Consider the following 24,274-nt stretch of genomic DNA (forward strand, 5'->3'; position numbering starts at 1 on the left):
GATCAACATTGTTTAATTGAATACAATATATACAAGAAACGCAGATATGTAAGTAGTAACTATGTACGTGAAGAAACAAACCCTATATATAATCACTCATCCAAAATCGGCAACCCACCAAGATCATCAAAGAACCGCGCTATACCATCAAACGAACAGTCGGGAAAACCGAAGCCGTATGCCCAGTCCTAGCATTGTTTACTTAGTAATTTGCCAGGTATTCGTAGGGTAGGGTAAGATAAAACCTTACCGGAATATCAAACTCCCCTCCAGGTACTGTAGGAGGTACAGCAGCCCCAGGAACACCTGTCCCAGCATGGCTGTGGCCATGGCCTGATTCAAATCCGAAGCGGGAGTCGTTAATATACGGTGCGTTTCCGGCGCCTCCGAGCCATGTAGATCCAGATGCAGGTGCAGTTCCAGCTCCAGCTGGACCGCCAACACCGACACCGAGATCAACTCCCTCAACCACCCGCTCGCCCTGCGGCATCCCGTTCCGACCTCGACCTCCATCGCGCTCTCGCTCTCGACCTTGCAATGCAAAATCCGCCGCAGACGAGTCCTCCCGCCTTGCCTGGAACTCACGCAGATAGTACCGAATAATCTCAGCTGATTTCCTCGTCACGACGGATTCATCCGTGGCTTCGAGGATCTCGATTGCTTTTTCAATGGAGCGGGTTATTGATTCTTTGCTCATATCTTTATCTTTTTCTGAATCTGGATGTGCACAGTCTGCTTGTTGGGGCTCTCGATCAGACCCTGTTTTCAACGGCGGAAGGGAATGAGATAGCGGCAATAGGAGTGTCGAAACCGCGAACGTCACGTATGTCGTGTTATACCACCAGCACCGGAAGAAGGTATGTACGCGGTAGATGTCGTGGATGACGGAGATTGTGTTTCGGGCGGCGGAGAGGCATTTGTGGATTGTGGTGGTGAGATGGGTTGTTGTTTCGTGGTTGAGGTTGAGGCTGAGGTCTCTTTCTGGGTCCGCGGGTGTCGATGTCAATGTGGACGTGGGTGCGGAGGATTGGCTTGTTGCAGGTGACCCAGCTGGCGCTGGATGCCTGGTCGCAAATCCGGCTTTTGGAGCGGAAGTCGTCCTCACTCGCGCTCTTGCCTCAAGAGTCGTAGCATGCCTCAAAAACGGCCGAAAGAGAAGCGTCTTGACGTTATAGTACCGAATCCCCAGAACAAGCCTCTGCCTCCTCGCCCACTTCGGATCCTTAAGGTCATTCCTCTCCTTTTCCCTGTCTGCACCATTCCCATTCCCGTCACCATTACGGCTCCCCCCTGAACCTGAACTTGAGATAAAATCCGGCCGAATCCAAACGGGTAACCCGGCCATCCACGCATCAAGCTCCGCCTCGATCGCTAGCGCAACGGTTAATTTCTCATGCAGGCTCAGGCGGCGGTGGTAGATCTGCACGGAGACTTTGCGCGTTATACGTGCGAAGTCGACCATCCAGGGAATTATGGCGTGTTGGGATGTATCTCTTGCTGGGAGGGGGCGGTTGTGGTAGTCGTCTAGGCCTAGGGTGTCGGGGCGGCCGAGGGAGAAGGACATTTCTCTATTCATTGTCAGTCTTGTGGTGGGGTGGTTTGGAGGTGGGGTTATTCGGTTGGCTTACATTTCTAGGGAGTAGAGACCCCTGATTTGGCAGATATGGTAAGTAAGTGTTTTTTACAAGTAGGATAAGGAAAGAAGGATAGACGTACCACCATGTTTTGGAGATCCATTCTGCGCGCGGGTCGCTGGAGGTGCGCACGTTGCGGTTGAATCCGGCTGCGAGACAGGTGCGGACGGCGAGGCCGAGGTACATATATGCCACTGCTGGAGTTAGAAAGTACTTTGGATTGAGTTAGCAGGGCTTGGAAACGAACAGTTCGGGTTGAGCTCATTCTGGCATATTTTTGCCTTATACAACGGCAGATTAGCACCACTGAAGCTTGAAAGATCTTGATAAGAGCAAACATACCATAAGGTAAAGACACTGCACCGCATCCAAATTATTCGGAAAATGGAGATAATTCAAGTACATCTGCGCCTCACCAAATAACTTTCGGCTCCACTCAAACCTCGTCAACCCGCCTAACGTCGCCTCATCCCAGACCCTTAGCAGCGCCCCGAAAGATAGAACAGCCAGATAAAGCGCTATAAAGCTCGGATCAGGCGTGGGCGTGCGTCGAAGCCACAGATCGTGCGCGCGTAAATGGAAATCTTCCTTATTGATGAATGGGTGGATGAAGTGCACGTTCTCAAAGTACCCGCTCATAAAGACGTGCGCTTGCTCAAAGTAGTAGTTGTGTTCGTGGACGGCGGCGAGAGATTGCGGCGCGTTGGCGTGGGCGTGGGCACTGGGCGAGAAGCTGGCGTTGTGCAGAGTTGACACGATCGAGTAGGAAGCGGGTCGGCGACTCCCACGACCGTGAGTTGTAGGCCATTGAGTCGATGTTTCCGGCTGGTCGCGCGCTTTCTGGAGATGGCCTAGCAACGCGACGGATGATGTGCTCCCGTGGAACTCGATGCCGTTGGTGTGGTGGTTTACCTCGGTGATTTCGTCTTCGACGGGGTCGCCTTCATCTTGGGGTCCATCAGCGTCGGTGCCATATGGTGGTTCCGGCTCTTCCGGGTGTCTTAATGTTGATGTCGGTGTTAGGGTTGGTCTGTCGGTGGGCAATGGCATCGAGGATGGCGTCGCGTTGATATGTGAGGGCTCGTCGCGGGGCGAGAGCTTTGACTCTGCGGCCTGGAGCTTTGCATTGAGCTCTTCGACCTTTCTCTCGAGGTCCTGGACATAGCTACTGCTGTTAGTCTGCAGTAGGAATATCCCAAACAGAACCAGTCGCGTACCTGGCAGATCGGCCGCTCTCCAGCTGCCGGTAGTTCCCCTGGTAGATGCAATTGAGCTGGCTTTCTTCGCTCGTCAGTTCCCATGCTCAAAGCGCAGCATATATTATACGCACTCTTACAATGCGAGCACGGATATAGTTCATCACACTTGTACTTCTTCGACCTACACCTGTCGCAGGCTTGCGCGGCGCGAGGTCGCTTCGACCGAGGGGGTTCCTCAGCCCCCTCGCGATGAGCGGTGGATTGGCGTGGCATGACCCATCTGCCAGCGGTCCCAGATGTGACGGATATGGTATGATGCAGTGACGATGCAAGATAGTCTGGGGAAAGGGAAATCCTGGGGAAGTGAAGTGAAGCTGAAAAGTCGGAATTCCCGGACCCCACAGACATGATGTCTTCTCCGCATAACATTAATGCATACATGATTTGTTCATAAAGTTATACACAGCTCCCCCGCAACCTTGCTGACAGTCTCCTCATCCCATCCTCTCCCCTCGACACTCTCCGGCAGCACCACTCCCTTGAAGGGCGCTCCAACCCTCTGCACAAGTGCCTCAATCCCATCTCCATCCGCAAACGACCAGACCCTTACATACCGACTCCGAAACTCCAGCGCAAATGCCTGGCCCGACGGAACAACCACCGTCTCGCCCTCGCGGACGACCTCTTCAATGACCCCCTCCTCGCGCTCCAACTTAACGACCAACGTCCCCTCAAGCACAGCAAGACAATGATCCACCCTCTTGAACGTCATCAACCGCGCCAGAACATTTGCACCAACTCCGTACTCCCCACTCGATTCAATACTCGATATCGCCATGACACCCCCACTCTGCGCCGTCGTTATAAACGGCCTGCTAAGCACACCGCCGGCCATATACCGCGGCCCCGTATTCGCGCGCAGGAAGTACGGCTCCGGCTTACTTTCATCCGCTGGCTCGGGCAGTTTCTCGTCGTCCGCATCCCACTCGCCTAATGGCGGCGGGGTATAATCTGGCTGGAAGACAACGTCGAATTGGCTCTTTGCGGCCATGACTTTTGGGATTAGGAGGGCCTTCAGATCACGGTCGTCGGATTCTGGGACCAGGATCCCACGGTATGGATCGGAGATGTATCGGAAGAAATCGACCCAGTCGCCTGGTGTTACGACGCCGAAGGTTTCTGTGTGTGGGCCGAGGAGTTCGGGGTTGTGGATTATTCCCTGCAAAATCCACCATCAATTAGCATACATTTCCATTGTAGAATTTACAGTAAGAAGGGCTGCATAGGGTATACATACCGGCGGAACATACCCAAAATCCCCCGCCCCCAAAACCCTACACTTGCCACCATTCCACAGCTTCAAAAACCCCTTCGTAACCAGGAAGACATCGTGCGCCTGATTATGGTAGTGGAACCCCGGCGCATCCGAGAGGACAGCGCCGGACTGGAACACGGCCATCAGCCCGTTCGTTTGCTTCGACGACGCTAGGATCCGGAATGCGCCTTTGCTCCCTGGGATTGTGAGGCGCTCGCCGGATAGTTGGGGGATTATATATGGGTTGCAATTGCCGTTTTCATTGTCATTGGGGGGTGGGGTTTCGGCCCAGAGGGTGGGATTGTTGGACTTGGTCATTGTTGCGTAGGTAGCCCAGGGTTGGGGAGTAAGGTAAAGGATGGGTTTGGTTATGGACGAGCGAGCTTCTGCTACAGAGCACCGGCATACGTACAGTGTAAGGCGCAATGTGGCATGACGCTTGCTTTAGCATATTTAAGACTTCGGCAGGTGGAGACTCGATGGCTTCATGTCCGGGTCCGGATACCCACTTCCATACTTCTGTCGGCTTATCCGATCACGACCACCACACAGTAGTTAGGAGTAGTATTCAAGTAAACGAGTCCGATAAACCTCAAAAAGCATCAGCCAGAATGACTCAGTATCCAGTATCCACATCAAGTCTCCGGGCCTGACGTCTTGAGTCCGACCTTATATAAGCAATGCACCTGACAGACACCCGTCCTGCAAGCTCGCAGTATGACAGAATCTGACATGCAGAACAATAGCCCAGAAACCAGGGCACATGCACATGAGACCTGAAACATGTCACAATGTCTTGACGCTTGCTTGTATAATGGACGGGGTTGAAAGAGCGGTCAAGTCTGTCAATGTCTGTGTCTGCGTCTGCGTTCTGTTGTGTGACGCTCTCGTGGCTGACGTCTTAGATCTCTGTCATTGTTAAGGTAGCCACGTACTGTTACTCTGCAGGGGTTTTCCGGCTGTTAGGTTGGAGATCGGTATGTGGATACTAGGGTACTAGGTAGGTAGTACTTGATAGCAAACATAGTGGACTCGAACTCGAAACATAAAAACAGTGATCAAATCTATGTACATAGCTAGACTATATAAGTATGTGGTAAATGGAAAATTCATCTGCCGCTGCCACCGGCACAGCCTTAACAACCACTCCACCCAACACGGATCATACGAACAAACACCTATCAAATCAGAACAAAATATAGCCAAGAAGTGAACGTAACAGAGCCCAACCAACCACCACCGTCGGAAATCCCCAACAATCATGACCTTCGGACTCTATTTGTGACTCCTCGGGTTGGAAGTAGTATTCCCCAACCGCCCACTGCCGCTCTGTCCCTCCCGTTTCAGCTCTTCTGAGTAATTCGAGACGCTGGTTGAGGAGCTCCGGCTCAACGAGGCAGGCGTGGATGCCGCCGATGTAGCCGCCGATGCGTGCAGGTTGGCGGCTGCTCCTGGGTTGCAGCGGGCGCAGGCATAAAGATTGAAGCCCTTACCTCCACAAGTAGAACACATAGTCACGCTTGTTCTAGAGGGCGTTAGCTGGATGGTGAACGAGTTAGGTAAATCGGTAAGGTGGCTGACCTAGGAGCATTGCCAGCGCAGCTTCGGCATGTGAGTACGGTTTTCCCACCGATGCAGGAGGTGTGGTTGGGGTCAAGGTCAGCCATTTTGAGCTAGATAGATCTGGTGTTGAAGTACTTGAGGTAGGTTTGTAGTGAAGGTGGTTTGAAAGAAGTCTACTGGAGGATGGGGTCTATTTAAGATTTATCAATCAGGTGCAAGCCCGTTGATGGCTGAACCAAAATAATACCTCATTGCAGACGACACCAAGACAGCCAGCTCTAATCTCATCAAGGCAATTGTAGCGAAATGAGGTGAAGTGTGTTTACAGCCAACCAGGCTGATTCCTGCTCAGTGCAATGTCAAATGCCCTTGATACTGACCGTGAGACATACATACTAGCACAGGGTTCACGATCCTAGTGGGTTCGAGTTAGGGTTTCCTGTCCAATATCATCTCGGAGGTGCCGATGAGAGTCCGGCATCAGCGAGCTCACGGATGCCTGATGGTCAAATCAGGAACCGTTCTGGTAAGCCGCGCCAATGACACAACGTCGGACGATACGGCATGTTAGTCTTGGTACTAAGGATTGCAGACACGACCGCATAATCAGCCCCAGATGTGCCGGGTGTCAGGCGAGCCAACAGCATGGCGGGAAGCCAGTTGCGGTACGCTGGCAACGAGAACTGTCATCGAGGTCCTGTAGAGCCGGGGCGGAGACTGGCTAATATCCTTAACCGACAGTTGGCAACTGGACTAGGCACATCACACTGCACGTCAAGCACAGCGAGTCTGCGATGATCGCAGTGAGCAGTCACAGGGCAGTGACACCAACGAATAGGAAGAGTCGGCATAAATTAGACGATCAGGTAGCTCTACGAGTGGGGATTATCAAAACTTGGTTCTTCATCGAGAGAGAAAAAATTCTGCAATAGCACGGAAGATAAGGCCGGAGCATGGCCGCCACGGAGCTGTGCGACTCGACTCGCGAACAATCCGCACCACAGACAGGCATCATTGAGCGCGGGCTCTTCCAATAAGCAAAGACGTCACACTTCAGTCTTCCATCTCAATCCACCGATGGGTCGGGTAGATGCAGCTGGATATACTATATGAGTACGATCTTGAGCCCCAGCCTCAGATATGTGCGAGCCGTCGCTAGTAACGGTCGAAGAAGGCTGACACGATCCGGTAACACCGAATAAGAAAACATTGCAATTATCGCTATGCACGAAACTGAGTCAGCTGCGATCATGTGCCTCAGTTATGAAATTTCAGCATGCACCGGCTGAAAACCTGGCTCTTCGGCGGGAATAATGCTCACAGTAGAGGCGGCCGTGAGGATCAGAGCGCAGAGCGAGTGACACCGCCGATTGAGTTTGGACACATCCACCAGACAGCATATCCCGTATTCCTCTATGCCTGGCTTGCACTGTTGCGCTAGCATAGAGCTCATGCAAAGTTGCGCACGTCCTGAAGACAAGCGTCGACAAACCCACTTTTCCAAAATCGAAGGATCAAAGCTACTGCAATCTCAGTGACAGTACATCGACTCGATGAGAGAACCCCGAGGCCTGGGTGGAGAGACTCGGGAAACTAGAAAAAGCAAAGAAACTGCCAGTGCCGCCAGCTAGCAAGGTCAAGTTCAGGTTGGCGGCGTTGAACCGAAGGGAACAAACGAACCCAACGCTTACTGGTCAAGCGAAGTCCGAAATCAGGAGAAGACAATGTGGTCCCGTGGTGCTTGAGACATTGACCCTTGTTAGCCTCCCTGTATTCAGGTCTGGCAGATGGAAGCGGGACGGGACTCAGAGTGATGCCGCATGCATGTACCCGCCTCGCAGAAAATCGATGAGACACCAACACCAGCGTCACGAAGTGATTGCTCCATGTGAGCCCGGAGAAATTAAACAGCATTCGACTCTCTTCCACAGAACCCAAGAGCTTGATTTCTAACCAATCACAAAGACTGTATTGGTTGCGCGAGGAGGCCGGCCAAGTACGTACTAACCGAAATCCTGGACAACATATGAACTGGACTGCCGAGACAGCCGATTGAGATGAATATGAGCTGATGGGCCGTTGACAATTGACAGGATGCCGGCACTGGTGGAGCGTTGTCATGGCACTGAATAGCGAGCACGAGTCAAATGTATACCGGGTTCTCACTAAGAGTGTTGTCGGGGTGTGCCTGCCTATTGTGACTGTAAGCGACCTGCAGGTGCCCGTTGACATCACGCACCAAACTGGGAGCTCAAAGCGCCATAGAATGATATTCGTTGCCATTTTCCGCAGCTGAAGATCCACCGCCATCAGGTCGCTTCCCTGATAAGACGGATCAGCTCGCATCCAGCCTCGCTGGGGAACACAAGAGTCGCACACGGGAGGAAGAGAAGGAAGGAAAGGAAGGGTACCTTGAAGGGGGGCAATTCAGGGCGGCATAACCCGATCAGCTGACCAGCCCATGCTCCTTCCTGCTATTTGACTATATGAAGTCAGAGGCCATGAGGTAGTCTACATTTTGTAACGGAGCCGTATGTGCCCAATCTAGCTTATCTTCATTGATACCAACACCAGAGAATTAACCGCATAAGCAACAAATGAAAAAAAGAAAAAAAAGAGAGCGCCATTCAGGAAGTGACCTTATCCCTAGAATTGTGAACCAATACATAACCACTGTAACGCCGCGCCATTGATGTGCCTACGCAAAGTAGTCCGGGGGAAGTGAAGCCAAAGCTGCAATGGTCCCTACTGCACCCACCACAGCCCCAACAATAGCCGTCGCCGCATGGCTTCTAATGCTACTTCTGTGCGAAGTCTTGACCTGCTTGGATGGCCGCTCAACTTCTTTGACTTCCTTCGCGCTCTCGGAGAGACTCAGAGTCGTAAGCTGAGATTCCGAGCCGTTGGGAACGGTGATTATAGCCTGCGGCTGCGCATCGGGAAGGTTAGTATCTTCAGTGACTGATTCATGCGTCTTTTGGCTTTGCTCTGTGGCTTCTAGCTCGGTTTCCATTTCCGCGGCCTTTCTCTTTGTCCCAGAGGTGAGCTTGGATGTCACACTTGGTGGCTTCCATTCACGCAGTTGGCCCACTTTGGTGGTGTCTTGAGGAAGTGTCGCATCACAAAATGTGCGGGGCATATGAGGTGCAACGGGTTCCCTAAATGGCATGAAACTGTGCTTAGAACTGCCGCTGGTTGTGTTCGCTCGCGGTGGCCGCGGTGGCAGGACATTTGACATTGTCATGCCGGCAGCAAAGGGTCCATCATTGTAAGGCGCCGTCGAGGAGTAAGAATTCTGGAGCGGCGGAGTGTAACCGGAGTGGGATTGGGGCTTCTGCATTAACGGTGGAAGGAAGGTGGAGTTGCCAATGTAGGACGGCAACGGTTCCGGCAGCCTTGCACTGGGTAAATAGTAATGCTGCGGATCCGGTCTCGTAAACGGAGCATATAGAGGAGCAATCGGGTCGGTGCACGGCATTGTTCGCTCCTTCTGAGGAGGGTCATTGCTCGACAGTTTGTTTTCTAGCAGGGAATGGGTGAAGGAGTCGCGTGGATTGGACGCAGAGACGGGGATATTGGTGGTAGTTTGTGGCTCTCCACCACCCGAAGAGGCACCTTGCTCCAGGTTCCAAGCATGGTAGAGTGTTGTCGGCATCTCGGCGGGCTCAACAGTCCTCTGTTCGAGATCGGTCAATGTGACCTCCACTAGGTTAGGGATTTTGGGTCCTTCATCCTCCTTTCCCTCTTCATCTTCGTCTTCCTCCTGCTGCTGCTCGTCATCCGCCTGTTCTTCTTCTTCTTCTTCTTCTCCTCCGTCAACGTCCCAATTCTCCGCCTCAACGTTGGATTCTTCACCGGAGCTATGAGCAAAATATTCATCGTAGTACTGATCTTCGCCGCCAGCATCTTCTGACTCATAACCAGTTGAAGGCGGTGTCATTCTTGGGGTTGCTAGAGGCTGCTTAGGGCGTGGGTTCGCAACATTGCTCGGCTTGTCCGAGTTCTGGATAGGTCCTTGAGTCGGCCCCGTTAACAATTCGGAAGGCTGGGTGTCTTTTGGGTCACCATTCTTGAGAGGCGATGTCATAGGGGACGGAACCTCTACCACTGAGCGACTATCCTCCGAATCCGAGCCAGCATCCGAAGCATTCGACTCGGAAGTTTGGTCGGTTGTAAGGTCGACTGCAGTTGTAGTAGCCGCCGCAAATTCGATATCCTCGTCGTCATAATCATCATCATCGTCGTCATCATCAGGAACACAGAAAGTGTTGCTAGCAGACAAGGAACAGGGTTTCTGTTGATCTTCCTTGCTATCTCGTAGGCTAGCGAGCGCTTTGTCGATAGATGGAATAGGAACATGCGGTGTTTCCAGCCACTGGCACTCGCAGCGAACTGCAAGCGGCGGGAATGTCTCTGAAGAACGTCAATATAGAACTTTTATGAAGAAAATCTTGATAAGCTTACCGCTACCTCGAATGACCTCCACTCCAAAAGTGAGCTCGTCTCCGTCTGATAGAGTAATCTCTTTGTCAAGAGGGATCTTCTTCTTATTCAACCATGTCCCGTGCATGGATCCGGGATCGCAGACGTAAACCAGCTGAAGGTACCATAGTCAATAAAGATCCAACACACTGGGGATAAGAAGTGTTCAGCCACCTTTTTCTCTTGGGACACACGGAGTACAGCATGAATTCGTGACATAACACGGGAATCGAACAAGGCATTATGGGGGCTCGGTGCGAGGTTTTTGTTTTCACGTTTCGATGCTCTACCGATCTCGATGCGATCCGTGGGGTTGTTGAATGTGAGCGAGCGAGAAGGGAAGGGGTCTGTGAGGCTCAGGACATGAAGAACTACGACAGCTATGGGAAAAATGTGTCAACAAATTTCTTCAAGCGGCTTGATGGTGGAGAGCGCTAGAAATACCTCGTAGATGACCCATGTTGTTGGATTACCAGGAAGTCAGCAGAAAGGTCGTCGAGAGGGGGAAGTTGCGGGTTGTCCGAGGGCAAAGGCAGAGACGATTTATAAGTAGTGGAGCGCGCGAAGAGAAAAAAGGTATTGCTGGAGCTTTCACAACCAGCAGTGAATATGAAAGTCTCTGAATCCGTTGTTGAAGACAAGGCTAGCGGTCCGAGAGGGGTAAATTAGCCTAGGATAACAGGCTGTGATCATCAGGCAGACAACACAGGCAGACGCTTGTCCGGAGCGACTGGGGGCTTATGACAGGATCCGGGTCACCCAGAATAAGTCAAGTGAAGTTTGGGGATTCGAGCTGGGTGAAGTGTTGGAAGTGACTCTTAGCGTAGGCACGGAACAGGCGCCCGGTGGTGGTGACGTTGGTGATGAGAAGTCGCAGGAAGGAGCCTTAGCTTAGGTAACACCGAGAATACGTAAGTTAGGAGCCGGCGCTGAGTCAGACATGAGAAGTAGGAGAGGACTCTGGGGATTCAGGGCGATGAATCACAGCAGTGAATACGTCGTAGTACTCTGTAGATAGGTAAGTAACCATGTATGGGAGGGGATGGGGATGGGGACTACTGATAAGTAGGCCGACTAAGTGGGGTGGGCGCTATCAGGTGGACACGGGCTGAGTGGGCTCTCCCGAGCGATCGAGCCATCATCAGTCATGGCAGCCGCTCACCCAAGGTCCTGGTCTCCTTACCACTTACGCACTCTTCCACTCAACCGTCCAACTCTATCCATTATTACCTGCTACTACTATGGTACATGCATGAGTTTGTTCGTCCAGTGACCCGGCACGGAGGGCAAATCCAGCCTCCGACCGATCCGTTTGCAAAGTAGCATGATCATCAAAGTGGAGAGCAAACAAATGTTAAGCCGCATATCAATGTCCAAAAGAAGTGAAATCACATAGGAAAACCACATAATAAATACATTCACAGGTAGAGGTCACTGTAATTAGTCAATTATTGCCAGATTGTCTGGTTCGGAAAGAAAAACGGATGCCTCTACATGCTGGGAGGCCCGCCGAAGCCGGCGCCCATGCTCTGCAGGCGTGCGGCAAGTTGTGGGTATTTCTCCTGGACCTCGAGTTGAGTTCGAGTTGCCTCGGCATATGAGATGGCGTTGACAATCTCCGGCTCGGTACGGGCTAGCTCCGCGGCGCGCTCAAAGTACTTGAGCGCCTGGGAGACCTTGCCCTGCTGCAGGAGCAGTTGGGCCATTGTTCCAACAGCAATATCACACTCGGGGTCAACTAGACAACTGTTAAATTCCGACTTGTTTATGAATAAGGACTGCTTAACTCACTGATCAGAGCCTTCTGACACAGCTGCTCGGCTTCCCCAAAGTCATGCTTCCACTGGAACAGAGCAAGGGCCTTGTTAATCAAAGGAAGGACATTGATTCCCATGGGCTTGCTTTGCTTCTCCATCTCGACGGCCTTGTCAAACTTCTCGATAGCTTCGGAGAAGTTCTGCTGGTCCAAGAGCAGTTCACCATAGTAATTGTAAACATCAGGCACGTCCTCGAAGTTCTTCACAGATCTCCTGAAAGTAGCCATCGCGGATGCGACGGATCCCATCTTGTACTGCGTAACACCGAGTTGGATGTGAGAGTAGATGAACGATCGGTCAAGGTCGATGGACTTTTGGTAGTCCTTGGCGGCCTCTGCGAATTCGCCGAGGATAAAGTGGAGCTGAGCGCGGTGGTAGTAGATGTCAGGGTCATCCTTGTTGTGAGTGATCGCGAGCTCAAAGTCATCCTGAGCAGCTTCCTTGTTGGCTGTTGCAGTTAGAAATTCGCCATCCTAGAATAATAAAGAAACTTACCTAGCTCAAGGTGCAGGCTTGCACGCTTGATATAGCTCTGAACGAGGGAGGGGTCCACCTCAATACTCTTGTTCAGATCGGCAAGAGCGTCTTGAGCATTACCCTGCAAGTATGTGAAGGTGGCGCGGTGGTTCAAGGCAACACCCTCGAACTCACCGAGGTCACCGAGCTCCAAAGCCTTGATGAAGGCGGCGGCAGCCTCCTCGTAGCCGTCTCCGGTCTTCTTGCCCATTGCTAGCAAACCCTTGCGGAGTTGACCCTTTCCAGACTCTTCGGGGATATCGACAGACTCGTCAAGACCCTCGGGGAGAGGTCGGGGGCGGAAGCTTTGGAGATAGTTGGAAACGAAAGTCGGGCTGGGGAGCTTCTTGCCCTTTGCCTCCAGGATGACCTTGCTCTTCCGCTCCGCAACCTTCTTCAAGAGCCGTTCAAGAGCAACACGGCTGACTTCGTTTGAGAAGCCATCGATGATGCAGCTGGCGGTGAAGTCGAGAAGAGCCTCGCTGAACTTCTCAAGATGCTCGTAGGCAATAGCGCGCCTGTTCAGAGCTTTGACGTATTCGCTGTCCATCGCAAGCGCAGCACTAGTGTCCTCGACAACCTTCTCCCATTCCGATAGAACATTGTAACAGGCGGCGCGGTTCGAGTAGAAGACGGGGTCAGGCTTGCAGATAATGGCCTTTCCGTAGAGCTTGATAGCATTGTTGTAGTCCTTGGAGCCGTAGGCTTTGTTACCGGCGACCTTTAACTTCGTGGCGTAGGCTTTTCTAGTCTAGAGGGAGATATTTCGTCAGCACTTTCGCCGACCTAGATACCAATCAGACGCACCTCCTCGTCCAACTGTCCGACCGTCGTCTCGTCAACGTCAGGGATTTCTTCTGAAGGTTCCTCGGACTTCTTTGCTGTTTGTTCTGAGATTAATCAGCGATGATGCGCGACTGGCGATATGGGCCCACGTGAGCACGCACCGTCCTGGACAGAGGCCGCTTTGGTCTTCTTCTCCTCCTCGGCCTTCTTCTTCTCCTTTCGTCGCTGGTTCTTGCTCTTCTTCTTTTCGCCGGGCGCGGTGGTGGACGACTTCGCGGACCGGCCGGAGTCGGAGAGGTAGTAGACGACACCGGCGCTGGTCACGACGACCGCAACACCCGCAACGGTGTAGACAAGCGCCTTGTTCTCAGACACCCATTTCGAGATGCGGTCCCAGACGGATGTGGAGGAGGAAGCGGGAAGAGAAGCAGTGTCGATAACCACGTTCTTGGATGGTTCGGGCAGAGGTGAGGCGCTGGACATGATGGCCGAGGAAGGGATCTTTATGCTTCGAATCGGGTGAATGCCTGGGTTTCGGTGGTTTTCTGTCCCCTTTTCGTTTGGTAGCCTGGTTGAGATTAGATCAAGTTAATTGACCACTTGGAAATGCTTGGGCGGAATCAGGAGACAAACTCACCGCGCAGGGTGGTTGGCAAAGGACCGCGTTTCAGTCTGGCTTGGTGAGATGCGAGAGAGTTGCGGCCTTGAAAAAGTTATGCGTTCCGGCTACGCAGCAGCGGTCCCGAGCTCAGTGCTGGTCGGGCCAATCAGGCTGTCGCAAAACCAATGGCTCCCAGCTTGCTCCACTGCCGCCATCACCAGATCGCACTTGGAGCTCGAACCGTCGTCATAGGGGCTTTTGCTAGCTGCTCGCCTTAATAATGGCTGAAGCCCTGTCTGTCTTTCGTACTTTTGGCACTTTTGAGACTAACAATACGCTTGCTATTTGCTCAGTGCGATTTCGGCGCGAACCGGTCTGCTGCACGTGGATAGGTCAGAATCGTCAAAAATGATCGCAACTCCAGCTTCAAAGTTTTACAACTCGTGAGCAATGTCTGCACAATCCTTCCAGATCATCTCTACGCTGCGCTACGATCCTCACCTTCCCGATGTAGTCGGTCAACGAGGTCTGAATGCCTACCCTGACCCGCTCATCTCTCCGTACTACCTCCTCCCTTACCACCAAGATCGACTCCGCAATGCCGCTCGCGATTTCAACTGGAGCAATGCATCGAAGCTCCTCGACAAAGACCTCGCCCAATTCGCCCGATATCTTGATACATCCATACCTCATAAAGGGCGATGTTGGCGCGTTCGGCTAGTCCTTGATCATAGCGGAAGCTTCAAGGTCGAAACCCAACCTGCTGCACGGATTGACTTAGAGAACTTTCTCGTTCCCTTCATCATCAATCCGACCTCTACGCCATGGCGCGTATACGTCGATACCGGTTTTACAACACCCTCGCCATTCACTACGCACAAAACAACCGCTCGTGAGGTCTACGCAGCGGCACGAGCTCGGGCGGGAATTACGTCGCTACAGGATACCGCCGAAGTGCTTCTTGTGAACTCAAATGGTGAGCTCATGGAGGGAAGCATTACAACTCCATACTTTCGACGGCGGGACCAAGCGGGGCGAGATGGGCCTGAATGGATTACACCTCCTCTGTCAAGTGGTGGGAATGCGGGCACCAGCAGACGCTACGCCCTGTCTGAAGGCTTCTGCACCGAGCAGGTAATGACAGCCACAGATCTCATTGATGGCGAGTTATGCTTGCTGAGCAATGGGGTGAGAGGTTTCATACTCGGTCGAATCGTGCTCAGAGGGAACAAAGCTTAGGTTCGCTTGCCAGGTTACTACAGAAGAGCTAATCTGAAGTTTTTGAATGAACTCCGGAGATTTCATCTTCTGGAGTCTCCAAATTGAATCTATTGTTGAAGCGATTGAGCTGAGTATACTACCGGTTACTACACGGACCAATGTTCGGCCGGCTATAGTTTGAGCGGGATGCTCTCCACGCTTATTGAGTAGGACGCCATCGTCAAGCAGAACACTCTCGTTAAGCAGTTACCCCTTATTAAGTAGAATGCCTTCGTGAAATAGGATACCTCTCCCTAGTAGCACTCCAAGCATGGTAGGCACGTGCTGCGCTGATGTTTCGGGCAGCTACCCCGCGGCACTAACCCCGGCCTCCTTGGATCCTTAATGTACTTTCCTATCATGCAGGTGGATACAAGATCCTCCAGACAAACAAGGCAATCTGGCAGCGTTCTATTTCGAAGCAATTGATATGCTGCATGGGTGTTGCGGGGCATCTTGATACTATACTATAGTCGATGAAGTGTCACTGCAGCCTAGGCACATGGTGAAGGTATATATGCTTATATCACAAACCCATTCTGATATCGTTCTCAGTAGCCTATATCCATCTCTTCAACCCAGCTAGTCACATTACCACATGCACCCTCCGGCTGTCGCTTATACCGCAGCAAGAACCCTTGAACTTCCGCAGCACTGAATCGACCCTCAGGTAGGTCTCTCGAAAATCTCCAAGCAAGCTCATTCAGCGTTTCACTCTCTACCTGCAGCTTTTCCTGCTTTTCTTGGCCAGTACCTAACTGATTCCTTGGGTTTGTATCATTATAAATGCTCAAGAAAAGATACCTTAGCTCCTCGCGAGACGGCAGCCCAAATCGGATATGCAAGTCTACTCGACCAGGGCGGATGAGGGCGCGGTCTAATGTTGCGGCATATTGGTTGCCATGATCAAGATGCGTCCTTCGTGGGACGATACACCATCAATTGCGTTGAGTAAGGCGGAGAGAGAGATTGCGGATGTGGATGCAGATGCAGATGCAGGGGTAGATTGGGCGAGCTTGCTGCTAACCTTGCCACTTGCGGCCACCATATCAGACCTGTTGAGCCTGGCCGCATCAACGTCCTCTAGTGGCACCATGCACCTCGTGGGTACCTCAGAAAACAGCCGGATGAATTGCGGTTCTGTCATGGTTGGGTATTGCAGGCTCAGCACGTAAATATCCTGCCCAAAGACACCGGCGATAGTAGACGCAAGACTCGTCTTGCCTGTGCCTGGGGGCCCGGAGAACAGGTATCCTCGTCGATACGGAATTCCATGGTTGGCGTACCATTGCCTTGTGTGCGGGTGGAGGTACTCGTTGATGTCCCGTAGGATAGTCTGCTTTTCTACTTATCGAGAAAGATGGTAGAGATGTCTCTGGATGGCCGTGAAGCGACGGATTTCCATCGAACGACATCTCGAGTGTTAGGGCTTGTGCGGTAGACTGTGATTTTAGACACCGAGACTTTGCGAGCATACGCGCGGACCTCGTCAAGGAAGCTCTTAAGCGGAGAGAGTGAGAGGCTGAGACACTGCAGCGTCAATTTGGGATTTCCCTCTACTTGTGGAGAACGACTGGTGCTCTCAGAACTGTTCGTGGTATGGCTGAAATATATCCATGTCCCCTTGGAGCAGAAGAAACGGGTCCCGTGGAAGGGCTTCAGTTCAATTGACGATAGGTCATCTACCTCTCGATAGCTGATCAGGGTGTCGGATTTTAGCCCGGCCAGTTGCGAGCCCACTAAGTGTCTGTTCTTATCGGAATCGTTCGTGATTTGCGCCAGGACCGAGAGGAAGTTTCGATGCTGGAATGCGTGGTTATTCATCCAGCGGACACTGTCATCGTAGAGAGCGTCATCACCCTTGACATGGACTGTTGTCAAGCAGGTCTTCTCGGCGTAACTGTATAATGTGTTCCCGGCAGACCGAAGGGAGGTTATGATGGCGATGATAATGAGGCCGATGTTCACAAACACAAGAGGTTCAACATGTAGAGTGTTGCGGAGCAGGTCCAGGAATGGCTGGATTACACTGGCTCTCATAAGATGAGCTGGAAATGTCAATTTGATGGAATGAGGCAGACCTGGCAAGACTTGGTCGCAGGGTTTGGTCAGCTCTGTAGCTGATGGTGTGGTGTAGCAGAAAGGCCTGTGGCAAACAACAACCTCAAGCAGACGAGGCAGACAGGTACTACACTAGCCAATGAGAAGGAACAACTATAGGGCGTTGTAAATTTTTTTTTTTTTTCTGAATTTCCAAGATGCAAGATGTACGTCCCGACTCAAGCTCATTTCCTTCACTCATAGTACAGAGTGTGTTTGACGTCAACAGAGTACTACATAGGACGAGGAGGCTGTGGCGTGTAGATCATTGGACTATTAGATCTATCCAGCCAGCCCAGTTAAGCCTTATCTGCATGCGAGCCTTGGAAGTATAGGGTATCTACTCTTCTGTACACTGACTAGTTATACTCTGTACCCTGGTAGTGGGCCTTTCTTCCTATTAGTTACTTGAAAGCATGCAGTGGCGTGTAGATCACTAGATTATTAAAACTGTCCAGCCAGCACATTGCATGTCATGTTTGTGAAAGCCAATAGTATGTCGGATCCTGCCTTGAGCTTTCCTCCAGAAGATCACTTGACAGAGAAGCATCTGCATGTCGGCTTTGAAAATTGTATATCTCGATGCTCATCGAGTCCTTAGCCCTTGCTTCAGGCCCAATAGGATAAGGGAAGAGGCTAGAGAAGGCAGTCAAATGACATCACGGATGCAAGTTCCCTGCAGATGTCCGCCTGGCGCAGCTCCAGTCACATCGGCTTGCCCGTATCTATGTGACTGCTGATGCCGTGGGAGAGACGTAATTCAGGGCACTGACTCCGGGATGCCATTGAGTGCCAAAAGTATAAGTAGTTACTAGTTTCCAATCTCATTCTTTCTCAGTATCCCATTCCATCTTCACATCATCCGTTCCTGCACCCAGCCAAATTCCATTTTCTGCTATCAGAGCCGCTCCCTCGTCGTCAACTTGGTTGTCTACAAGACCGCATTCTATTATCCCGAAGACGAGGACCCCAACTGAGAGCATCCCCATACTTTCGATTGTGACGAAAACGATTATCTTTTGGATGCAGCTGAGGAGGCTGGCTACGACTGGCCCTACAGTGGCCGCGCTGGGGCATCGGCTCAAGAAGCTGCACTTCTGCTTTCTGGTCTAGCCGATCAGTCCGAGCAGAGCTTCCTTGATGATGACCAGATCGAAGCCGGATATATCCTAACCGATGTCGCTAAACCACTAAGCGACTGAATTCTTGTCATCTGTCAGGAAGATAAGCTTTACTGAGACCAGTTGAGCGATTACCGTACTACGTGATCGGATGAGAAGGTGAGTAGAGACAAAAGAGCTTGTCAATCTGGTAGCTGATAGAGTCATCACAGTTCTAGGTCGCCTGGGAGAGTGCCAGATCTTGCTTGAGGGCTTTTCCATTCGACTGTGATGCTTTCTAGGTATACTTATATCTCCTACGTTCCTTACCACGGGCTTCCTGCAAGCCAACAACCCATTTACAATGCGATCTGCTGGCAATGCTGTCTTGCAGAAGCCTTGATTAGTTATGTTGCACCCTGTTTTCAAGACAATGTTTTTTTTCAGGACGTCAATTGATATGTTCTGCTCACTTCAACATACTACAGCAGAATGCGATACAATGACTTGGAAACATGCGTGCTTGAACAGTCAAGAGTAAGTGCCACCATGACCTTGTGCTGTTCATCGCCTGTCCACTCCATCTGTCTGGGCGTCCGCAATCCTGCGACAGTCCAGGTCGCTGCTCCGTAACCTTCAGGCAATCTGGTAGCAACACTATTGACCCTGGACATCATAGATGCTATGTATCAGAATTTTTCCGTTCCGCACCGGCTTCATGAGTCCAAAATTACCAAGCAAAATTGTTGCGTTCTGACTAGGTGGATAGCGTGCCCCAACAGACAGCCGAACACATCCCTAACCCTAACCATCTACGAATGGAGACATGAAAGGACTCCCCCGGCGGTCGGAGAAACCTTAGACTCATACCCAGGGGTACCTATCACTGTTTGAGCATCAATCCAGCCCGTTTAGCTGAGGTCGCTGTAACCTGCGAGGCCAGTACTAGCAATCAGTAAGTAGCCTTTGGCGATTTTCCGGGCGCAATGTAGGAAAATCTGCTTCTTTATAGATTTCCTCTATATAGAAACAAGCTGCATTAGATAGGGGGGGGCGAGAAGTACGAGCTGTAGGTAAGCAGCATTCTTAGAGTTTGAACTATAGTAGCAGATTTAAGTTATGCAGAACTGAAATACATATAAATACTAGACTTCAGTTTCGTCCTGCCCGTGTATATAAGTTCTTGTACACTTTAGGCCACACTACTGCAGTCACGAGACAATCTTTGCAGAGCATTTAAGGGCCTCTTCATCAATATCATCATGATGCCAGGACCTGAAAAATAGATGATGATGTCAAGACAAGATCGACCATCTCATGATTGAAGCAATTGTGGCACCATGACACGTGACCAGTCACAGCGCATCACCCCGCGTTTACTAATCGGGCTAGCGTCATAGCTGGGAAATTCTCGACCAAAAGGAGCCCGAGCCGAGCGCAAGTCCGAAGAAAAGGTGGTTGAGCAGTCGACCTGATCCCCCAGCAATCGCCACACATCCACTTCCCCCCATCATACCATCTGCCATCTAAAACGATTGAAGAGCGACACGCGCGTACAGTGTACATGCATCGGTAATCATGAAGTTCTTCGAGAACCTCTATACCTACGATTACTCGTTTCCAGCCGTTTCCCTCGCCTACTTCCTCCGCTACCCAAATCCCTACTCCAGACATGTGCTGACTACCGATGTCATTGATCGCTATGTCGACCCGAAGACGCAGCGGCTTCATACGACTCGTATTCATCTAAAGAAATCGAAGGTGCCTTCTGGCATTTTGAAGCTTCTTCCGAAAGGTATTGGCGGTTCCGACAGTTCCGGGCAGAGCTATATCCTTGAGACAACGGTTGTTGATGCTAAAGAGGGCTGGATGGAGTCTGAATCACGCAACATGGAGTGGACCGGGATTCTCAGCGTGGTGGAGAGGCAAGTTTATCGGCGCCTGCCACTGGAAGGCGGATTGGAGAAGCTTGAGGGTCTCTCGCTTGACGATAAGCGACGTGAGCAAACCACGGTGAACACGACTGTTACGTTCCGCTCGCGCTTTGGACAGGGGAAGCTCCTTGGTCGGAAGAAGACCGAGGCAGCTGGTGATAATGCTGGAGAATACGAGGAGGAGGCCCCTAAGCGTGGATTTTTCACCTCGTTGTCCACCGCGGGTATCCAACGAACCATTGAGTTGATTGGACTCAACCGTACTCGTGATGCCATCCTCAAGAGCAAACAAGGAATGAATGTTGTCCTTGAGCGTCTACGCAGCGGCGGTATTGTCGGTGTCCTGGACGGCATGCGTCAGGACCGAGAGGCCATTGTCCTTGGCACAGAAGGTCCTTGGAAACGTGTCTGGCTCAGAGGCAACTCTGACAACGATGAGTGATTGCCGGCTACATCAATAACATTCTTGCAAAACTCAACACCGGCAGTATTGATGCGGCATTCGAGCGTGGAGCATTGGCGTTTGGGTTCCATTTGTTTTCATCTTGACACTCTCCCACTATCTTGATCTTCCATATTTCACTTTCTGGAAGTTGTTTGTCCTCAGAAGCGTTGTACTTCATGTACTTGACGAATATTGTCACGAAACCATGTATACTAGCGGCATTTGCCCAGATTCGGTCGCTTCATTTGTTTGAAGACACCCATTGTACAATATACTCTCACTACACCTGAACAAATTGTTGAACAAGGTTATATCGACATATCAGCGCTAGTCTTAACTTCTACCACACTTCCCATTAACTCCATTCCGTAGAAGCATGGTCTACTTACCTTGACCTTGACCACTGTCCGGCTGGCAGTTGTCCGCTTAGTAAGCGACACTAGTTTCCTTTGGTGCCTCGGGCGGTCTCCATCGTATGAGCTTCAATTCGCAAGACTCCAATTTATCGGGATCGCGGATCATTCGACCTGCTAGAGGAGCGGTCCGAATGGATGTATCGCTTGCCTAGCTGATTGACGCGATGCTCGCAAGCAGCTTGCGGCCATTATGCGCACCAACACAATTAACGGCTTGGAGCGTCCGCCCAGCCTGGTCCCTGGCTCGTCGTGACAATACTCTGAATATCGCATTTAACAGCAATCGACATTTTTTGCGCAGAAATCACTCATCGACGGACCTTACCGAGGAGCGGCTCGATGCTGGGTATTCCTATCAAAGTGCGCATGCCAAAGCTCGACTTCGAACTAGTGATTTGGCGGCTAATCGGCGCAGGACGAAGTCGACTACCTGTGTTTGCTAGGTCGAAACGGAAGGCGCACCGCGAAAGACTTTCCATCGAACAAATCATATCGGACATCGGCGATGGGCTTCAGGGGAGGGAACTACTTGAAGACTCTCGAGACGACTATTCGTCCTCGGAAACGGGAAATCCGTTTAGCTATCCCCCTACCCTCGACCCTGCTTTTATCCAATCGCAACAATCCAAGATTCCATCGGATAGCGGGCACGTGTCGAGATGGAACAAAGATCGTGTCCAAGTGCCGCATGCGCTCGATGACTTTGAGACGACGCTGCATAGTGTTGAGATGTTTTGCCAGGTCATCGAATCCGGCAAAAGTGTTGCGCGTTGTTCTGCCCTCAAGTTCGCGGCGAATCCAGCACTAGACGTCGAGCAAACCGTGGTCAAAAAGCTCGACCCGTATGTTCGAAAGATGTATATCGCCTGGAAGGAGACGGTGTACAATCCCAGACACGGCATCGAACAGGACAGCGAACATAAGAAGTTTGTTCTGCCCAAACTCAACTGGCGTAAGTGCGTGGAGCCTGTATCAGATGAAGCCAGAGTCAGGTCGAAATTCTTTAGCCTCGCGGAAGCTGTTGATGTCGTGTTCGGACACCGTGGAGCTACTCTGGAAAATGCAATGTGGCTTCAAATCAAAAAGTCGCGCATCATGCTCCTTGTCCTGATAGTGAGGAAGATCCTGATGCTGGAGAAGTCCCGCAGATTGAACCAGGCCCCAAAGATGCCGGGTTTAAGTCTTACTCAGGCAGCGGATCTACAAACTATACGGCGGGTTGTGGCTCAGGCGGACGAAAACCTGAATCGAGAGATGACGAGATTTCTCAAGAACGCAAGCACTGAAGGGCTCCCTGGGGATGTGCATTCCAAGCGGGAACTGGGCGAGTTCCTCAAGAAGGTGAACAGGCTCAACGAGTCCCTGGATTTTCTCCGAGGTCACGCCCAGTATCTGGAGTCCAGGTGCCTGAAGACATATAGATTTACAAAGGAGGCCCAGCCGAAGGGAACCGACCTGGATGAGATCAAACCAGAAAAGACGATGTCGAGAACCGAAAGTATATAGATCTACTGGACGCACATTTGGCTCATGGGTCATTGCTTGAAGGAGTCTAGCTTTTAGGCTGGAATCTGTACATTGTTAGGTACCTTGAAGTATGTACTTTATCCTGAAGGCCACATGAAAGCCTTGACAGATGCCGCCTCACTTCCATTCAATGTTGGTTCTCGAAATAGTCCACTACCTGCGGGTGGCTTGCAGCGGGTGGTACTTTGATAACCTACCAGAAAACAAGGCAACAGTTTTCCGCCGGTAGATGCCAGCGTAGTAGTCCGAGGCATTTGGACATCCAACTCAGCATTGGTTCCATACTTCTGCAGTCTCAGTTTATTCTCTCAGTCTCCAATCAACAACAGCAAAGAGAATCAGTGATCGACCTCTGAGCCTCCCATATTCTTCTTGCTGATCAGATGTTCACAGCGGCGGGAGATGCGACATGACTCATTGCGTCATCGATCATCGACAGGGACTCATTCCTGGCCGAATAAGATGACCTCAGCGAGAATGTTTTTTTTTTCCCGCAAGGACCCTGAAGGGACCAATCACCAGCTAAGGGGGCACCAAGTGGGGAGGCCTAGTCGCCAAGAGCGCCACCCTGATTCAGAGCAATCGAGCAGTTGAAATGCTTGGGCACATGCTGAAGGAGATAATTGCTACAGAAGAAGTGGTGAAAAACTGCGAGGTGACTGAGACATTTCCCCAAACTTGTAGAACAGACCACCCCAGCGATTGACTGCAAAAAGACCAGCTGTAGTGGAATGTCTCAAATCTCTGTTCTGAAGCAGCGCTACCCGAACGAGGCCGGCGAGTGGTTGGCTGGGATGACCCTGGAAGCAATCCCCACCCGCACCTTCCTGATTCGGAGGGGGCCGATGCGGAGGGGGCCAATCAGGGGTAGGCCAAGGACACCAGGGAGGCCGCTAGGTGTTTACTGCAACCACCCAGTCCACCACTGTCCACTGTCCACTGTTCCAGGGCCAGCGTCCACCACCGCCGGGCCTTACCAACTTTCAACTGCAGTCTGACCTCCAGCCCTGTCCTGTTCCATCACCGACTGAATCTTTCTTGCTGTTCGCTCTTTCAGGCCGGCCTTTCTCCGTTGTTTCTGTCTCTGTCTCGTGTCCTCGCTTTGGACCTATATTATCATCTCGCCGCGCCTTTTCCGTTCTCCGCCTTCGCCGTCGCCCTTGATACTGGCATCCCCTTTTACGTCCGACTCACTCCCTCCACGTTTTCTTTCGCGCGACCCTCGAGTTCTCGCCCTTCCGTGTGGCAGAGCGACTGTATTCGTCTCTCGGACCGTTTCGTATTGCTCCCACCAACCATCAAAAGGGCGGGTTTTCCTCGAATTGCACTGAAACAAACGCTCGGGCGCCTCTCCGACGATACCCAGCGTTCATCACGACCGACCTCGAATTCTCCAGTGGAACTCTTCCCGTTGTTATCTTTCCGTGCAACAGGTCGAACGCATCGGCTTATTTCGCTACATTTGCTATATTATCGTTTCGCAATCGAACCTCTCGCTCCAGATACCCCATCTCGCAGTAGGATGGTGTTTGTCCTGGCTCTTCCGGCATAAGTGAGCCTCCAGGCAGTTGCTAGACGA

The 24,274-nt window shown here is 51.6% G+C and overlaps 8 protein-coding genes across 8 annotated transcripts; 3 read left to right on the forward strand and 5 right to left on the reverse strand.

The window, feature by feature from the left end:
• Positions 1-92: 92 nt before the first annotated feature.
• BDV17DRAFT_279347 (uncharacterized protein) lies at positions 93-4,466 on the reverse strand (the record flags this gene model as incomplete). Its single annotated transcript, XM_073759704.1, has 11 exons — positions 93-188; positions 251-692; positions 771-968; positions 1,014-1,568; positions 1,648-1,649; positions 1,713-1,828; positions 1,882-1,915; positions 1,977-2,780; positions 2,965-3,113; positions 3,296-4,052; positions 4,131-4,466. 11 exons carry the CDS (start codon positions 4,464-4,466, stop codon positions 93-95), a joined length of 3,489 nt encoding a protein of 1,162 aa, XP_073619907.1.
• A 3,943-nt stretch (positions 4,467-8,409) lies between these two features.
• BDV17DRAFT_287433 (FHA domain protein) lies at positions 8,410-10,653 on the reverse strand (the record flags this gene model as incomplete). Its single annotated transcript, XM_073761173.1, has 4 exons — positions 8,410-10,124; positions 10,176-10,308; positions 10,368-10,573; positions 10,638-10,653. 4 exons carry the CDS (start codon positions 10,651-10,653, stop codon positions 8,410-8,412), a joined length of 2,070 nt encoding a protein of 689 aa, XP_073619908.1.
• Positions 10,654-11,683: 1,030 nt separating this feature from the next.
• tom70 (putative mitochondrial outer membrane translocase receptor (TOM70)) lies at positions 11,684-13,795 on the reverse strand (the record flags this gene model as incomplete). Its single annotated transcript, XM_073761174.1, has 5 exons — positions 11,684-11,931; positions 11,985-12,458; positions 12,506-13,277; positions 13,334-13,416; positions 13,474-13,795. The coding sequence occupies 5 exons, from the start codon at positions 13,793-13,795 to the stop codon at positions 11,684-11,686; spliced, it is 1,899 nt and encodes a 632-aa protein (XP_073619909.1).
• A 255-nt stretch (positions 13,796-14,050) lies between these two features.
• Positions 14,051-15,389, forward strand: BDV17DRAFT_146696 (aminotransferase). Its single transcript, XM_073754400.1, has 2 exons — positions 14,051-14,207; positions 14,267-15,389. The coding sequence occupies exon 2, from the start codon at positions 14,364-14,366 to the stop codon at positions 15,150-15,152; it is 789 nt and encodes a 262-aa protein (XP_073619910.1). The 5' UTR covers positions 14,051-14,207; positions 14,267-14,363; the 3' UTR covers positions 15,153-15,389.
• Position 15,390: 1 nt separating this feature from the next.
• Positions 15,391-17,213, reverse strand: BDV17DRAFT_299541 (BCS1 N terminal-domain-containing protein; the record flags this gene model as incomplete). The annotated part of the gene is made up of 3 exons (XM_073763890.1): positions 15,391-16,050; positions 16,110-16,465; positions 16,522-17,213. 3 exons carry the CDS (start codon positions 17,211-17,213, stop codon positions 15,725-15,727), a joined length of 1,374 nt encoding a protein of 457 aa, XP_073619911.1. The 3' UTR covers positions 15,391-15,724.
• A 923-nt stretch (positions 17,214-18,136) lies between these two features.
• On the reverse strand, positions 18,137-18,448 carry BDV17DRAFT_252789 (uncharacterized protein). The gene has a single exon (XM_073756588.1). It carries the CDS (start codon positions 18,348-18,350, stop codon positions 18,192-18,194), a length of 159 nt encoding a protein of 52 aa, XP_073619912.1. The 5' UTR covers positions 18,351-18,448; the 3' UTR covers positions 18,137-18,191.
• A 1,120-nt stretch (positions 18,449-19,568) lies between these two features.
• On the forward strand, positions 19,569-21,176 carry BDV17DRAFT_252791 (MSF1 domain protein). The gene has a single exon (XM_073756589.1). It carries the CDS (start codon positions 19,952-19,954, stop codon positions 20,747-20,749), a length of 798 nt encoding a protein of 265 aa, XP_073619913.1. The 5' UTR covers positions 19,569-19,951; the 3' UTR covers positions 20,750-21,176.
• Positions 21,177-21,254: 78 nt separating this feature from the next.
• On the forward strand, positions 21,255-22,723 carry BDV17DRAFT_146820 (uncharacterized protein). The gene has a single exon (XM_073754401.1). It carries the CDS (start codon positions 21,508-21,510, stop codon positions 22,672-22,674), a length of 1,167 nt encoding a protein of 388 aa, XP_073619914.1. The 5' UTR covers positions 21,255-21,507; the 3' UTR covers positions 22,675-22,723.
• The last annotated feature ends 1,551 nt before the right edge of the window (positions 22,724-24,274 follow it).

The sequence above is a fragment of the Aspergillus undulatus genome (assembly GCF_047715775.1).
Source record: "Aspergillus undulatus strain CBS 261.88 unplaced genomic scaffold BDV17scaffold_4, whole genome shotgun sequence".
Taxonomy (NCBI): Eukaryota; Fungi; Ascomycota; class Eurotiomycetes; order Eurotiales; family Aspergillaceae; genus Aspergillus; species Aspergillus undulatus.

Bases quoted from the DNA above. Each gene is read 5' to 3' on its own strand.
- BDV17DRAFT_252789 (XM_073756588.1), bottom strand. From the start codon at position 18,350: ATGCCCCAGCGCGGCCACTGTAGGGCCAGTCGTAGCCAGCCTCCTCAG.
- BDV17DRAFT_146696 (XM_073754400.1), top strand. From the start codon at position 14,364: ATGTCTGCACAATCCTTCCAGATCATCTCTACGCTGCGCTACGATCCT.
- BDV17DRAFT_146820 (XM_073754401.1), top strand. From the start codon at position 21,508: ATGCTGGGTATTCCTATCAAAGTGCGCATGCCAAAGCTCGACTTCGAA.
- BDV17DRAFT_252791 (XM_073756589.1), top strand. From the start codon at position 19,952: ATGAAGTTCTTCGAGAACCTCTATACCTACGATTACTCGTTTCCAGCC.